At 41.4% G+C, this 18,354-nt stretch overlaps 1 protein-coding gene across 1 annotated transcript; it reads left to right on the top strand.

The window, feature by feature from the left end:
• Nucleotides 1-14,784: 14,784 nt before the first annotated feature.
• LOC122013983 (putative UPF0481 protein At3g02645) lies at nucleotides 14,785-16,417 on the top strand. Its single transcript, XM_042570185.1, has one exon. It carries the CDS (start codon nucleotides 14,816-14,818, stop codon nucleotides 16,415-16,417), a length of 1,602 nt encoding a protein of 533 aa, XP_042426119.1. The 5' UTR covers nucleotides 14,785-14,815.
• Nucleotides 16,418-18,354: the final 1,937 nt, after the last annotated feature.

The raw sequence follows: 18,354 nt of genomic DNA on the forward strand, positions 1-18,354 counted from the left end.
TTTCTCATGTGGCTATTTGTATGACTATTAGTCCTTGGACCAGAAATCACCATGGTTCCCTACATAAAGAGTTGCATACTTTGGCTTCGTCAAACGTCACCCGTAACTGGGTGGACTATAAAGGCGATTACTGGGTATGCAACAAATTATGTGGAGGGATGTGAGTGATGTAGATGGGATCTATCCCTCCTATATGACGGGAGTGACATCGATATTCTTGATAGAGTGAGACCACTAAGTATATGGCCATGCCCGAATGAGTCAACATGAGATGTTGAGCTCAGTTAATTGAGTGAGTCTACTTGGGATTTAAGATTTAGATTGATTAGAGGATGACACGGTCTATGCCTCACATTGATCAATCTAGATGTCAAGGATAGAAGAACACTTGTCATATATTGTGAAGAGTCACAATTAGTAGTCACAAGGTGATGTTGGATCTAAACATTCTTATAACTTGGGTAGTAATGATGTGTTGCTAGATACCGCTCATTACTTATGCTTCTAAATGGGTTTAGGAGCATTGCCAATGTTATAAGAACCTATAGGGACACACACAAAAGGCAATTAGATGGAGATTAGGTTCATTTGATGAACCTAAAGGATTAGGTCCATGTGATGAACCAAATTGGATTAAAAGTAATCCAAATTAAGCTAATTGAGTTGGACTCAATTTGGTTCATGTGTTAGATGAGTCTAATTTGGACTTAGACTCATTGAGTCTATTTAATTCAATGAATAGATATTCATTAAATTAAAATTGACTTGAACCAATGATTAGATTTGATCAACCATGGAAGAGAAGTGGTCAAGTTTGACTTGACTTGAGAGGTAGATAAAGGGTCATGTTTGACTTGACCATTTACCACCTCATTAGTGAGTTGGCAAAGAGTGGACCAATGATGATGCTCCACGTCATCATGATTGCTTAAGAGGGATGCCACCTCATGGGAGTTATCAAGAGTTGTGACTCTTGGTATTCCATGGAGGTTATTAACATCATTCATGTGGCCGGCCACTTATTCATGGGGTGAGTTTAATTTTCTTTTGTGTAACTCTCATCTTCTTCCTCAAGCTCTCTCTTCTCTCCCTCTCCTCCACCTTGGCCAAACCTTTCAAAGGTGCTAGCACACCTTTTTTTTGGTTGCTCCATCTCTTGCTTGTGTGGATACACATAGAGGAGTATCTACTTTGATACTCTCGAGATCCGGCGAACCTTGGACGAACGGGATTAGCGAAGGGCATCGTATCAAGGGTAAAGCTCTTCTCCTTTGTAGATCTAGTTTAGATCTAAGCTAGAAACTCATACTCAAAATTTTACGTAAAATTTATTTCTTCGAACGGATCCGGTGGCGGGGTTTCTGGGTTTCCACAACGCAAAAAGCAATTTTTACAGCCCGAAAAACCCAACAGTGGTATCAGAGCCACGTGCGACGCGCGTATGAGTTTTTTTTGTATTTTTATGAAAAATATCAGTTTTGTAATATTTTGTAAATTTGCTATTTTTATAGATTTTATGGGTATTTTTCTCGTAGAAGCGAAGCACAAGAGTTTAGACACTTGTAGGCTTTGACTACCGAGAAAATTTTTCCGAAACGGCAAGGTTTCGCCGCAAATCGTTTTGGAACAGCGGGCTAAGGCACTGTAGGATTGCTTAGGAACACTCGCGATGGTTATATCGTGTGTAGGGGTGCTGCCCCTAGCCCCGCAAGGGGCTTCGTTCCGCGATTGCGCCCGAAAATCGCTAAACGGGACCGCCTAGAATTTTTACTCATAAAATCGTAAAAATATTAGAAAAAAATTACAGAAATTTATGGAAATTACATAATTTAGAATTTTGTATCATTTTGTGATGGTCATGGCCCAAAAGACCCCAATTTGATTGGAAATTGTATTGTAATTCATAATACGGCCTGCGTGCCGTCATGTGATTATGCGTGTTGTATATTTGATGCGCGACCTGCGCGTCGTGCCTTTCTATTTATTTATTCCTGTTGTAAATAGTTTAGACTCGAATGTAACTCGAGTTTCACCTTTTGTAATGTACAAAATGAGGCAGTGGAAGGTTCACTCGAGACGGAGTTACGAAGAGGGTGCGAGCAACACAAGGTGGTCAAAGGAAGGAGCTTGAGAAGCTGTTGACCTTAGGTGGACCATCCGATCTTCTCATTGGCTTGAGAATATCGTAGTAGAGCCATGACTAATCACAAAATTAATTAATTGCTTATGTGTGTATATGTGATGCATGCTAGATTAGTAATTAATTAGTTCCTTGACGATTAGATTAGATATAAGTCGCGCACATGATGCACCTCCACGATTAGATTAGATCTAAATCGAGTATATGATACACATCGTCGATTAGATTAGATCTCAATCGCGTCAACTCAAAAATATCTACCATGCCGTGATACCTATCACTACCTCGATCACATGTTGTTGTTGAATCTGCCAAAGCAGAGCAACACATATTATCTTGGTAGGGTACGGAGGGACAATCTTGGTCCCGCCTATCAACGCATGGGTGAGTAAAAACTCAATTAGATTGAGTGCAACTAGTTAAATCAAGTTTAACTGTAGGCATTTATCCAATAGTTGGAAGATGGGACAAAATCACGTTTATATTAACTCTTGGGCGTATTAGCCAAAGCTAACTCGAGTTTTAATATAAATGTAGATCTTGATCCTATATACAAGAGTTGCATAGAGATGTAATTGGTAATTAGTTACCTACCGATCATACTAAGTCTTGGGCGATTTAGCCAAAGCTAACTCAGGGCATAGTATGATGTGGATCTTGTCCCACATGAATTATAAAATTCAGTGGGAGCATCATTTAATTAAAGGCCTAATTAGATGATTAATTGGAATATGATATTTATTTTCTGCATTTTTCTATAGTAGATTAACATGTCGTCAAACACGAACTCCTTCTCCCTGCGTTCTGTCCTCGATAAGGACAAGGTCAATGGAGCTAACTTCCTGGACTGGTACAGGAACCTGAGAATAGTTCTCACACATGAATAAAAACTGTACGTCCTGGAGCAGCCCATTTCTGAGGCACCTCCTGCCACTGCCACGCGAGCTGATCGTGATGCTTACAAGAAGCATCAAGATGACGCATTAGATGTGTCATGTCTTATGCTCGCGACCAAGAACTCTGAGTTTCAGAAGCAACACGAGCTGATGGGCGCTTATGATATGGTTGAACATCTTCGTCAACTATATCAAGGACAAGCAAGGCACGAGAGATTCGAGATCTCTAAGGCACTGTTTCAGTGCAAGATGCAAGATGGGACTCCCGTAGGCCCATATGTACTCAAGATGATTGGATACATAGAAAACCTACAGAGGTTGGGATTTCCTCTTGGCCAAGAGCTGGCCACTGACTTGATCTTACAATCCTTTCCAGAGAGCTACAGTCAGTTTGTCATGAACTACAACATGAACAAAATTGACAAGCCACTGCCCGAGCTGCTTAGCATGTTAAGAACTGCTGAGCTCAACCTTAAGAAGGTTAAGCCCAACTCTATTCTGATGGTTCAGAAACACAAGGGTAAGGGTAAACCCAAAGGCAAGGGAAAGTCCCAAGCCAAGGGCAATGATAAGGCTCTTAAACCCAAAGGTGGGGTTGCCAAGGATGCTACCTGCTTCCATTGCGGTCAGACCGGGCACTGGAAGAGGAACTGCAAAGTTTACCTGGAAGATCTTAAGAAGAAGAGAAGTGAGACTTCCACTTCAGGTATCTATGTTATAGAAGTCAATCTATCTATTTCTTCATCATGGGTATTAGATACCGGATGTACTTCTCACATTTGTACTAATGTGCAGGCGCTGAGAAATAGCAGGGCATTGACGAAGGGCGAGGTGGACCTACGAGTAGGCAATGGAGCACGGGTTACTGCAGTTGCTGTAGAAACTTATCATCTATCTTAGTCTTCTGGGCTTGTATTAGAATTAGATGAATGTTGTTATGTGCCTGCTTTAACTAAGAATATAATTTCAGTTTCTTGTTTGGATAAGAAAGGTTTTTCATTTATAATAAAGAACAAATGTTGTTCAGTTTATTTAAATGATATGTTCTATTGTAGTGCACCTCTGATGAACGAACTCTATATTCTACACCTTGCGAACCCAATCTATAACATAAGTACCAAGAGGTTCAAGTCAAAAGACATGATCCATAGAAGAATCCATGTAACCCGCCATTGAGGGTAATGGAATATGATACAATGGTGACATATTCATGGATACAATCACGGAATTGTTAGGGAAATCAAAACCCCCAAGAGTCGCCATAAGAAAACCCCAATCCACGATGTCAAACACCTTCTTCAAGTCAACCTTGATCATACACCGTGGGGAGATCTGCTTCCGAACATATTTTCATAATAGCTCCTATGCTAGATTAATATTTTCACCAATAGAGTGGTCTTGAACAAAATCTACTTGTGTTGAATCCAACAAACTCCCCATGACTCCACTTAGCCGCCCAATCAAAACCTTGAATATCACATTGTACAAGACCATACAATAAGAGATTGACCTATAATCATTCACTTCAGGATCATGATCAGATTTTGGGGCCAATGCTATCAAAGTGTAATTCCACTGCTTGAGTAGACGACCATACTGAAAAAAATTCTACACCGTAACTAGAAAATCTATCCCTACCATATCCTACGTCAAGATATAGAATTTGACATTGTAGTCATTCGGTCCTACGACTTTATCATTTCCAATATCAAACAAAGCAATCCAGATTTCCTCATCAGTGATAGGCTTGATCAAATTTACAGATTGTCTTGCTGTCAATCATTGTCCAGGTAGGCCTTCAATGTTCAACTGGATACATCTCTCCGTCTTGCTGTTAGTTAGAGCCCTAGAGCCAATCATTTGATGATTGTATGGACTCATTGTATCATATTCTTGTATATTAATAAAGGCATTTGTTTGGTTATTATACTTATTTGTATTAGTACCAAATAGACTAAGTATAATAGCGTCCTTGAGTAGAAGGTTCATACCTATATCAATCGATTAGTTGAATCGATAGTGAGATGATATAGGAAACACTACTCTAAATCATTCCTAGTCGAGTATTAACATTCAGGGACAATGTTAATGCAATAAGACTAGCATGTAGGTCAGCTCGATGACTTGATCTCACAAGTCATGGATATAGAGATATCAAGCTAACACATGGGTATACATTGGAGAATGTATACTGAATGACCCGCCATGAGAAAGTATCATGGATCGTTATATGAGTGTCATATACTTTCTCATGTAGCTATTAGTATGACTATTAGTCCTTAGACCTGAAGTCACCATGGATCCCTACATAAGGAGTTATGTGCTTTGGTTTCGTCAAACGTCACCCGTAACTGGGTGGACTATAAAGGCGATTACTGGGTATATAACGAATTATGTAGAGGGATGTGAGTGATGTAGATGGGATCTATCCCTCCCATATGACGGGAGCGACATCGGTATTCTTGATAGAGTGAGACCACTAAGTGCATGGCCATGCCCAAATGAGTCAACATTAGATGTTGAGCTCATTTGATCGAGTGAGTCTACTTGGAGTTCAAGATTTAGATTGATTAGAGGATGACACGGTCTATGCCTCATATTGATCAATCTAGATGTCTAGGATATAAGGACACTTGTCATTATTTTGTGAGGAGTCACAATTGGTAGTCACAAGGTGATGTCGGATCTCGACATTCTTGTAACTTGGGTAGTAATGATGTGTTGCTAGATACCGCTCATTACTTATGCTCCTAAATGGGTTTAGGACATTGCCAACGTTACAAGAACCTATAGGGTCACACACTTAGGACAATTAGATGGAGATTAGGTTCATATGATGAACCAAGAGGATTAGATTCATTTGATGAATGAAATTGGATTAAGAGTAATCCTAATTGGGCTAACTTGAGTTCGACTCAAGTTGATTCATGTGTTCAATGAGTCTAATTTAGATTTTGACTCATTGAATCAATTTAATTTAATGAATTAGATTCATTATATTAAGTTGGCTCGAATCAAATGGTTAGATTAGATCAACCATGGTAGAGATTGGTTCAAGTTTGACTTGACTTGAGAAGGAAGACCAAAGGTCAATTTTGACTTGACCTTTTGCCACCTCATTGGTGAGTTGACATTAGGTGGACCAATGATGATACTCCACATCATCATGGGTGCCACCTCATGGAAGTTACAAAGCCATTCTCTTTAATGGTTTCATATTAATTGCAATTAATTTGGGAGTTTTTTCACCATGGAAAGTGGCCGGCCACATTTTTTTTTGAAGGGGAATTCATTTTTCCATTCAAGTGGTGTATCTTCTTCTTCCTCCTCTTGAAGCTCTTCCTCTCCCTCTCCTCCTTGCTTGGCCGAACCTTACCAAGGTGCTAGCACACCTTTGTGTGAGGTTTTCTCCACCTACGTGTCCGTGTGGATACTTCTAGAGGACCGACGCTTGACGGTCTTGAGATCCGGCAACTCCTTGGACGAGCGGGAACGCGAAAGGGCTCGCTTCGAAGGTATAACTTTCATCTAGTGTAGATCTAAAGTTTTTACAAACTCTTACAAGAAAAAGGTTTTTCGATAATTATTGTTTACGAATCTTTGCACGAGATCCATGGCTTTGGGTGACTCGGGGTTTCCGCGACGCGAAAAAGCGGTTTTCGCGGCCCGAAGAACCCAACAGTGGTATTAGAGCCACGTGCAAAGACTTGTACAAGTTCGTTTGTATTTTTATGAAAAATATACCTTCTGTGATTTTCTGTAAAAATTGAGTTTCTAGAGTTTTTATGAGTAATTTTTCCGTAGAAGCGAAGCACAAGTGTCTCGGCACTTGTAGGCTTCGGCTACCGGAAAGTTTTCTTTTAAACGGCTTCGTTTTGCCCCAAATCCGTTTGGGACAGCGGGGTCGGGTGCCATTAGATCGCAAAGGAGCAACTCACGATGGTTAGATCGTGGGTAGGGGAATTGCCCCCAACCCCGCAAGGGAATTTGCTTCGCGATTGCACCCGAAATCGCTAAAAACGAATCCGCCGGGAAGATTTTTCCAAAACGGCAATGTCTCGACCCAAATCGTTTTGGGACAGCGGGTTTAGGCGCTGTTGGATTGCAAAGGAACCCTCGCGATGGTTAGATCGCGGGTAGGGGCGCTGCCCCTGGGCCCCGCAAGGGGATCCGTTCCGCGATTGCGCCCGAAACCGCTAAACGGGACCGCCGGGAAATTTTACTCATAAAAATTGTAAAATTATTTTTAAAATTACAGAAAAATTATGAAAATATATAATTTTGAATTATATATTAATTTGTGATAGTCATGGCCCAAAATACCCAATAAGATTGGATTTGTGTTGTAATTCATAATACGGCCTGCGAGCCGTCATATGATTGTGTGTGTTTTATTGGCCTGCGCGTCGTGCCTTTCTCTTATTCTGGTTGTAAATTAGATTTAGACTCGAATGTAACTCGAGTTTCAAATTGTAATGTACAAATTGGAGCGGTGGAGGGTCCACACGAGACGGAGTTCCGAGGCAGGCACGAGCAACACAAGGTGGTCAAAGGGAGAAGCTTGGAGAAGCTGTTGACCCTAGGTTGACCAATCGATCTTCTCATTGGCTTGAGAAGATCGTAGTAGGTCCATGACTAAATCACAAATAGATTAATTAATTGCTTGTGTATGTGATGCATATTTAATAAGTAGTTAATTAATTAGTGCCTTACGATTAGATTAGATCTAAGTCGTGCACATGATGCACCCTTGCGATTAGATTAGATCTAAGTCGTGCACAAGATGCATCCTTTTTCGATTAGATTAGATCTCGATCGAACCAACTCTAAATGCCTAACCGTGCCGTGATACCTATCAATACCTCGATCACATGTATTGTTGAATCTGCCAAAGCAGAGCAATACATATTATCTTGGTAGGGTACGGAGGGACAATCTTGGTCCCGCCTATCAACGCATGGGTGAATACAAACTCAATTAGATTGAGTATTCCTAGTTACTCGGTTGGATCGAGTCAACTATAGGCATTATTCCAACGGTTGGAAAAGATAGGTCAAAATCACATCTATATTAACTCTCGGGCGTATTAGCCAAAGCTAACTCGAGTTTTAATATAAATGCGGATATTGATTCTATAAACAAGAGTTGCATAGAGATGTAATTGGTTATCGTTACCTACCGATCATACTAAGCCTTGGGCGTATTAGCCAAAGCTAACTCAAGGGTTAGTATGATGTGGATCTTGTCCCACATGAATTATAGTATTCAGTGGGAGCATCATTTAGTTAAAGGCCTAATTAAATGATTTTTAAAGAATATGATATTTATTTTTGCAAATTTTTTTGTTGTAGATAACCATGACGTCAAACACGAATTCCTTCTCCCTGCGATCTGTCCTTGAGAAGGACAAGCTCAACGGAGCGAATTTCCTGGACTGGTACAGGAACTTGAGAATAGTTCTCACCCAGGAATGTAAACTGTACGTTCTGGAGCAGCCCATTCCGGAGGCTCCTCCTGCCAATGCCCCGCGAGCAGACAAAGATGCTTACAAGAAGCATCAAGACGACGCATTAGATGTATCCTGTCTAATGCTCGCGACCATGAACTCAGAGCATGAGTTGATGGGCGCTTATGATATGGTTGAGCATCTTCGCCAACTATATCAGGGACAAGCGAGGCATGAGAGATTTGAGATCTCTAAGGCACTGTTTCAGTGCAAGATGTCAGACGGGGCTCCTGTAGGTCCTTATGTACTCAAGATGATTGGGTACATAGAGAACCTACAAAGACTGGGGTTCCCACTTGGCCAAGAGCTGGCCACTAACTTGATCTTGCAGTCCTTGCCGGATAGCTATAGTCAATTCGTTCTCAACTATAACATGAACGAGATTGACAAGCCACTGCCCGAGCTACTTAGTATGTTACGAACTGCTGAGATTAACCTTAAGAAGGTTAAGCCCATTCTGATGGTCCAGAAGCACAAGGGCAAGGGCAAGCCCAAAGGTAAGGGAAAGTCCCAAACCAAGGGCAAAGGCAAGGCACTGAAGCCTAAAGGAGGGGTCGCCAAGGATGCTACCTGCTTCCACTGCGGTCAGACCGGGCACTGGAAGAGGAACTGCAAGGTATACTTGGAGGATCTTAAGAAGAAGCGAAGTGAGACTTCCACTTCAGGTATATATGTTATAGAAGTCAATCTATCTATTTCTACATCATGGGTATTAGATACTGGATGTGCTTCTCACATTTGTACTGATGTGCAGGCGCTGAGAAATAGCAGAGCATTGGTAAAGGGCGAGGTGTGCCTACGAGTAGGCAATGGAGCACGGGTTGCTGCTGTTGCTGTAGGAACTTATCAGCTATCTCTGCCCTCTGGGCTTGTACTAGATTTAGATGATTGTTGTTATGTGCCTGCTCTTACTAAGAACATAGTTTCAGTTTCTTGTTTAGACAAGAAAGGATACTCTTTTATAATAAAAGACAAATGTTGTTCTGTTTATTTAAAAGATATGTTCTATTGTAGTGCACCACTAATAAACGGACTCTATATTCTAGACCTTGAGAGCCCTATCTATAACATTAGTACCAAGAGGTTCAAGTCAAATGACATGAACCAAACCTACCTCTGGCACTGTCGCTTAGGTCATATAAATGACAAGCGCTTATCCAAGCTCGATAAGGATGGTTTGCTGGACTTATTTGATTTAGAATCATATGAGATATGCGAGTCATGCCTACGAGGCAAGATGACCAAGAACCCCTTTAGTGGACATAGCGAGAGAGAAACTGATTTGTTAGGACTCATACATAGTGATGTATGTGGCCCTTTCAATGTTGCTGCTAGAGGCGGTTATAGATACTTCATCACATTTACTAATGACTTCAGTAGATATGGTTATGTGTACTTGATGACACATAAGTCTGAATCCTTTGAAAAGTTCAAAGAATTCAAGAATGAAGTACAGAACCAGCTTGACAAGAGTATTAAGATACTTCGATCAGATCGAGGTAGAGAATACCTTAGCCATGAGTTTCGTGACTACCTAGCTGAGTGTGGGATTCTATCCCAACTCACTCCTCCTGGAACACCACAGTGGAATGGTGTATCCGAAAGGAGGAATTGTACCCTATTAGATATGGTACGATCTATGATGAGTCACACAGATCTTCTGACATATCTATGGGGATATGCTCTAGACACGGAAGCTTTCATACTCAACTGAGTTCCATCAAAAGCCGTGATAAAGACATCATATACGATATGGACTGGGAGAGATGCCCAGGTGTCTTTCATGAGGATTTGGGGCTGTGAGGCTTACGTACGACGTCAAGTCTCAGACAAATTAGGACCCAAATCCGACAAGTGCTATTTCATCGGATATCCCAAGGAAACTAAGGGATATTACTTCTACATTCCCAGTCAGCACTAGGTAGTTGTGGCAAAGACTGGGGTCTTTCTAGAAAGGGACTTTGTTTCTAGAAAGACTAGTGGAGCGCGTTCGATCTTGAAGAAGTTCAAGATGCGAACAATAGCACTAATGCCTCGATGGAAATTGAACTGGAACCACAAAGTGTTGTGGATGATGTTGTTCCACAAGGAGTTGAGGAACAACAACCGGTTCAAGTAGACATACCTCTTCGCAGGTCTGATAGGGTACGTCGTTAGCCTGAGAGATACTCTTTTCTCTTGTCTGACCATGATGACATTGTGCTCATAGAGGATGAGCCTACCACCTATCAAGAAGCTGTGATGAGACCAGCGAGAAATGGCTAGAAGCCATGATATCCGAGATGGAATCCATGTACACCAACCAAGTATGGACTTTGGTTGATCCACCTGAAGGGGTAAAACCCATTGGGTGCAAGTGGGTCTTTAAGAGAAAGACTGACATGGATGGACTTATCTATAAGGGTCGCTTGGTAGCTAAAGGTTTCAAGCAGATTCATGGTATTAACTATGATGAAACCTTTTCTCCAGTGGCGATGTTTAAGTCCATTCGGATCATGCTTGCTATTGCAGCCTACCATGACTATGAGATATGGCAGATGGATGTCAAAACCGCGTTTCTGAATGGAAACGTACTCGAGGATGTGTACATGACACAACCTGAGGGTTTTGTAGATCCACAGCATACTAGTAGAGTATGCAAGCTGCATAGGTCCATTTATGGACTAAAGCAAGCTTCTCGGAGCTGGAATCTTCGATTCGATGATGCGATCAAACAGTTTGGTTTCATCAAGAACGAAGATGAGCCTTGTGTCTACAAGAAGGTTGTAGGGGGCATAGTTGTCTTCCTCATATTGTATGTGGATGACATATTACTCATTGGGAAGGACATCCCTATGCTTCAGTCTGTCAAGGCCTGGCTAGGGAGTTGCTTCTCAATGAAGGACTTAGGTGAGGCATCCCGCATTCTAGGGATACAGATCTATAGAGATAGATCTAAGAGATTGTTTGGCCTAAGTCAGAGTACATACATTGACAAGGTACTCCTTCGGTTTGACATGCAGAATTCCAAGAAGGGATTTCTGCTAATGTCACATGGCGTGAGTCTTTCAAAGACTCAAGGTCCCTCTTCTAGAGAGGAGAGAGATCGTATGGATCAGATCCCTTATGCCTCAGCCATAGAATCGATCATGTACGCCATGCTATGTACTCGACCTGATGTCTCGTATGCTTTGAGCATGACGAGCAGATACCAGTCAAATCCAGGTAAAAGTCACTGGATAGCGGGCAAAAATATTCTTAAGTACTTACGAAGGACTAAAGAATATTTCTTGATATATGGAGGCAATGATGAGCTAACTGTAAAGGGTTACTGTGATGCCAGCTTCCAGACCTATCAGGATGATTACCGATCGCAGTCAGGGTTCGTGTTTTGCTTAAATGGTGGTGCTATGAGCTGGAAGAGTTCGAAGCAGGATACAGTAGCTGATTCTACAACAGAGGCCGAGTATATTGCTGCATCAGAGGCAGCAAAGGAGGCAGTTTGGATCCGCAAGTTCATTACTGAACTTGGGGTGGTTCCTAGCATCGCTGATCCAGTTGAGCTCTATTGTGACAACAATGGAGCTATAGCACAGGCGAAGGAACCACGCTCACACCAGCGGACCAAGCACATACTACGGCGCTTCCATCTCATTCGAGAGATTATCGATAGAGGAGATGTGAAGATTTGCAGAGTACCTACAGAGGCTAACATCGCAGATCCCTTGACCAAGGCTTTGGCACAGAGGAAGCATGATGGTCACACTAGGTCATTAGGCCTTAGAGCTTATACTGATTGGCACTAGTGCTAGTGGGAGATTGTTAGTTAGAGCCCTAGAGCCAATCATTTGATGATTGTATGGACTCATTGTATCATATTCTTGTATATTAATAAAGGCATTTGTTTGGTTATTATACTTATTTGTATTAGTGCCAAATAGACTAAGAATAATAGCGTCCTTGAGTAGAAGGTTCATACATATATCAATCGATTAGTTGAATCGATAGTGAGATGATATAGGGAACACTACTCTAAATCATTCCTAGTCGAGTATTAACATTCAGGGACAATGTTAATGCAATAAGACTAGCATGTAGGTCAGCTCGATGACTTGATCTCACAAGTCATGGATATAGAGATATCAAGCTGACACATGGGTATACATTGGAGAATGTATACTGAATGACCCGCCATGAGAAAGTATCATGGATCGTTATATGAGTGTCATATACTTTCTCATGTGACTATTAGTATAACTATTAGTTCTTAGACCTGAAGTCACCATTGATCCCTACATAAGGAGTTATGTGCTTTGGTTTCGTCAAACGTCACCCGTAACTGGGTGGACTATAAAGGCGATTACTGGGTATATAATGAATTATGTAGAGGGATGTGAGTGATGTAGATGGGATCTATCCCTCCCATATGACGGGAGCGACATCGGTATTCTTGATAGAGTGAGACCACTAAGTGCATGGCCATGCCCAAATGAGTCAACATTAGATGTTGAGCTCATTTGATCGAGTGAGTCTACTTGGAGTTTAAGATTTAGATTGATTAGAGGATGACACGGTCTATGCCTCATATTGATCAATCTAGATGTCTAGGATAGAAGGACACTTGTCATTATTTTGTGAGGAGTCACAATTGGTAGTCACAAGGTGATGTCGGATCTCGACATTCTTGTAACTTGGGTAGTAATGATGTGTTGCTAGATACCGCTCATTACTTATGCTCCTAAATGGGTTTAGGGCATTGCCAACGTTACAAGAACCTATAGGGTCACACACTTAGGACAATTAGATGGAGATTAGGTTCATATGATGAACCAAGAGGATTAGATTCATTTGATGAATCAAATTGGATTAAGAGTAATCCTAATTGGGCTAACTTGAGTTCGACTCAAGTTGATTCATGTGTTCAATGAGTCTAATTTAGATTTTGATTCATTGAATCAATTTAATTTAATGAATTAGATTCATTATATTAAGTTGGCTCGAATCAAATGGTTAGATTAGATCAACCATGGTAGAGATTGGTTCAAGTTTGACTTAACTTGAGAAGGAAGACCAAAGGTCAATTTTGACTTGACCTTTTGCCACCTCATTGGTGAGTTGACATTAGGTGGACCAATGATGATACTCCACATCATCATGGGTGCCACCTCATGGAAGTTACAAAGCCATTCTCTTTAATGGTTTCATATTAATTGCAATTAATGCAATTAATTTGGGAGTTTTTTCACCATGGAGAGTGGCCGGCCACATTTTTTTTTGAAGGGGAATTCATTTTTCCATTCAAGTGGTGTATCTTCTTCTTCCTCCTCTTGAAGCTCTTCCTCTCCCTCTCCTCCTTGCTTGGCCGAACCTTACCAAGGTGCTAACACACCTTTGTGTGAGGTTTTCTCCACCTACGTGTCCGTGTGGATACTTCTAGAGGACCGACGCTTGACGGTCTTGAGATCCGGCAACTCCTTGGACGAGCGGGAACGCGAAAGGGCTCGCTTCGAAGGTATAACTTTCATCTAGTGTAGATCTAAAGTTTTTACAAACTCGTACAAGAAAAAGGTTTTTCGATAATTATTATTTACGAATCTTTGCACGAGATCCATGGCTTTGGGTGACTCGGGGTTTCCGCGACGCGAAAAAGCTGTTTTCGCGACCCGAAGAACCCAACACTTGCCCAATAAACCATTAAAATGTTGTACAAATTCCCACATAACTTTCCTTAGACTAGTGATCTATTCCCTGGATCATTTGGTGATTTTACCCATCTATAAAATTATGTTTATTCATGTTTTGGATTAATGTTTACATAATATAGCCGCTCTATAAAATTATCTATGTAGGAAGGTTTTATAAAATTTGTATTATTCTAGTTTTGTATGTCTTATAAAAACAATATTTTGGAGTTATAAATGACTAGTATTGTCTCTATTTTGAAAAAGAAAATCACATTGATTGTCCTTTTCGTCCCATTTTAACTTATTCTTTATATTTTAACTTTATGAATCCAATGATATTTCATTTCATCAATTGCTCGAGCAATTGCTAAGGAAAAAAAAACAAGTTTCAGTTACTCTCTTCAAGTAACTCTCCTTTCCTTAATTGTTTTTTCTTTTTTTTTATGGTTAGAAGTTAACTGGCCGTTTCTACTTGATATTTCGTCACTATATATATTTATTTAGTGTTTCTTCTCAAGTAATTAGTAACTCCCCTATTAATATTTTAATTTCATTAATCTATACTTCTTGTTCGTCATATTTGCCTTGGCAGATCTCTTTCTTCCCCTCCATGATCCCTTTCCATGTTAATAATCTCGATGAGATCCAATGGGTTGACATAGTCCGTCGAGCCCTCGAGGAAGAACTCCAATGCGTCGACGACGACCACCCGGCCACCATCTCCGACGTCCCCAAGCCATTACTCTCCAGCAAACCTGAAGCTTACGTTCCTCAAATGGTCGCCTTGGGCCCTTTCCACCGCCACCGCCAGGAACTCCACGACATGGAACGCTACAAGATCGCTTCCGCCAAGAGATTGCAAAGCCTCCTTCCCGGAGCTAACTTCCACCACATAGTCAACTTCTTCATCAAGCTCGAGCTTCAAATTCGCGCTCACTATCGCAGGTACCTTAAGTTCAGCGGCGAGACATTGGCATGGATGATGGCCGTCGACGTCTCTTTCTTGCTCGAATTCCTCAGGATCTTCGCCGTGAAAAATGGAGAAGTACTTCTCGGCAGAACCTCTTCGAGATTGTCTCATTTGGTCGGCTGCGATAGGAGAACATCAGCATACAACTTGCTACTCTGCGACGTCATAATGCTGGAGAATCAAATCCCACTCTTCTTGCTGCACAAAGTCCTCGAGCTGCAGCATTCGTCGTTGCAAATCGCGGTTGAAGCCTCTTTTCCTGTACTTATTGGATTCTTGAAAGAAGTTTCTCCGTTCAAGATGTTGGAGATCTCCCCATGGATCGACCTTGGACGGTACACCCATTTGCTAGAGCTTCTTTATCACACTGTCGCTCCGATTTCAGAGGATCATTTTGAAACCATAGAAGGAGATGAAATGAAGAGCAACCAAGAATCGATCCATTTCATTAAGTTGTTCGTTAAATCAACTCTAGAATTAATCTCGAATCGAGCCCGAACCTTCATCTTAGCGGTGTTGAAATTCCTGGTGACGATACCATGGAGAACCATGAAAAGCATTCCGGCTATGTCAATCTTCACACACCCAGTGGAGCAACTCCTCTTCTCCCAAAATGATCACACTCATCCCGGACCAGCTCGAGACAGCAACAGAATGCCATTGTTGGAAGAGATAAGGATCCCTTCGGTGACTGAGCTAACAAAAGCTGGCATCAGATTCTCTGCCACTAATGGAGATGTCTCCACAATCCAGTTCGATGCAAAATCTGCAGTATTAAACCTGCCAAGAATCAGCATCGACATCAATGCTGAAACAGTACTGAGAAACTTGGTGGCTTATGAGACTTCGATCGGGTCTCGACCTTTGTTGTTGTCAAGGTACGTGGAGCTAATGAACGGGATTATCGACACCGCAGAGGACGCGAGGCTGCTGAGCCTGGCAGGGGTGGTGTCGAACCATTTGAAGAGCGACGATGAAGTGGCACAACTGTGGAACAGCATGACCAGGTGTGTGAGGCTCACCAGGGTGGAGAATTTGGACAAGGTGATTGAGGAGATGAACAGGTATTATAATGGGAGATGGAGAGTGAAGATGAGAAAGTTGATGAAGAATTATGTGGCTACTGCCTGGGAATGCCTCGCTCTCTTGGTGGTCGTTTTGTTCGTCTTGATCGCGAGTGTTCAAGCTTTCTGTGTGTTATTTGGATGCCATCCCAGATACCATGGAAGAAGACTTCTATGAAACTTTCGTAATTATACCCTTTCTTTCTTGGAATGACAGAGGAAGAAGAGTTCTATGAAACTTTCATAATTTTTCCCTTTCTTTCTTGGAATGACAGAGGAAGAAGAAGCATGTTCCAATAAAATTAAATTTGTTTTTAAAAGTTATTTTAAGATTCAAAATCCTTTGCAAGTGTTATGTTTGTTGGATTAAATTTCGTTAGGTGGGCTAATATGTGAATTAATAACACGCATGATTGTCATTAAGAATTAAACTTCATTAAATGATCTAATACATAGTGTTTTAAAAGGGAATTAAGTTATTCGGTGTGGATTATATGTGTAAAATCCAATAACTCGCTTGTTAACATTGATAAGTTGTTGATGTGTTACGAGATCAATATAGAATTGGTTATTGCAGGATGAGCTGGCATAAGAAGAGGAAGTCAAAAATCAATTGGGGAATGTTGAATTCTTCAGCTTCTCTCTTCTTCTTATTAAAACAAGACTATGGTTGTTGTCTGTGTAACTCATCCCATCATCATTTACCCTCTCGGTTATCATGATTTACCTCCTTCCCTCGTGAGCGGCGCTCACTTAGCTACCAGAATTTATAAACTCTAGTACTTAGCCTGGAGGTCTAGAGTTCGAATCTTGGGGAAGACAAAAATCCACTGACCAAGGATGGAAAGACCTAGTGAGTAACGGCACGGCCGAGGATTGTCGGTCAACGACATAAGGGGTCGTCAGTTGGACCGCCCAAGAGACCGCCAAAGGACCGCCAATGTGGCCGCCCAAGGGCCCGAGGGGTCGGGTCGTTACAGCGGTGGCACTGGGGACGAGCAATTTCGCCTTTTGCCACACAAGACTAAGGTTGTTGTAGGTCTCACGAGTCACCTGAAATGATAAGTGGTGGCATGCTTACCACATGAGGTCGCAGAGTCGAACCGTAGGACTGTCAGGGCATAAATCCTCGGACCCTATGCAACTCACCCACCACTACTTGCCCTCTCGGCTGCCGTGATTTACCTCCCTGGTGATGGCCTGGGGTCGGGTGCGGCGGGGGCGCTGGAGGTGAGCGATTTCGCCTTTTTGCCACAAGACTAAGGTTGTTGTGTCTCCTCAGGATGATCTAGTGGCTAGCGCATAAGATGTTGTTATCATGGGATCTGGGGTTCGAATTTTGATAAAGTCGAGGTAAATGTCTCTTTAGTCACTATTCCAAAGGCTAGTAGCCGTCCATGATTTACCTCCTCCGTGTTGACCCTAAAATGAATTGACGGGGATATTGAAGCGAATATATTCACTTTTTATTACCGAGACTAAGGCTGTTGCGCAAGCTCCTAATGAAGTTCTTAGTGGAATTGTAGGAACTTCATCCAGCGACAAGGAACAATAACACTAGCTTTGGATTCAAGTCATCTTTCATTTTGCAAGTGCTTCAATATGTGCAGTTTATCAGTATTGATAGATGATAATTAGATCTTGTAAATGCATCATTTGGTTTATTTTTGATGTACTGTATTCATTTAAATTGGTATAAGAGCCTAGGATTTATCATTGCCTTTACAACATAAAGATTGGATTTCGACGATATGGTACATGTGCATTGACTTTGCAGCGATTCCACTTTGAAATAGCAAATAGATGCATATCTGTTGAATCTAAGACTAGAAATCTAGGATTTGACCTAGATTTTGAGTTTTTTTGCATTATCTCACAAATAGCATGAAGAACAATCCAGATTTAGGGTTTTCCATGCTATTCTCGCATAGAAAATTATCATGTGTGAGCAACAGAAGTCGAGTTGTGTGAGTATCAGTCAATTGATCAGGAATACCAATCAACTTATGAGTGCAAATTTTGGTACAAAATGTTTGCAGTATGACTGAAGTATTTGACTAATATACATCAATCGATTGCTATCAAATGCCAATTAATTGTTGTTCCCAATGCATA

The sequence above is a fragment of the Zingiber officinale genome, chromosome 8B (assembly GCF_018446385.1).
Source record: "Zingiber officinale cultivar Zhangliang chromosome 8B, Zo_v1.1, whole genome shotgun sequence".
Lineage (NCBI taxonomy): Eukaryota > Viridiplantae > Streptophyta > Magnoliopsida > Zingiberales > Zingiberaceae > Zingiber > Zingiber officinale.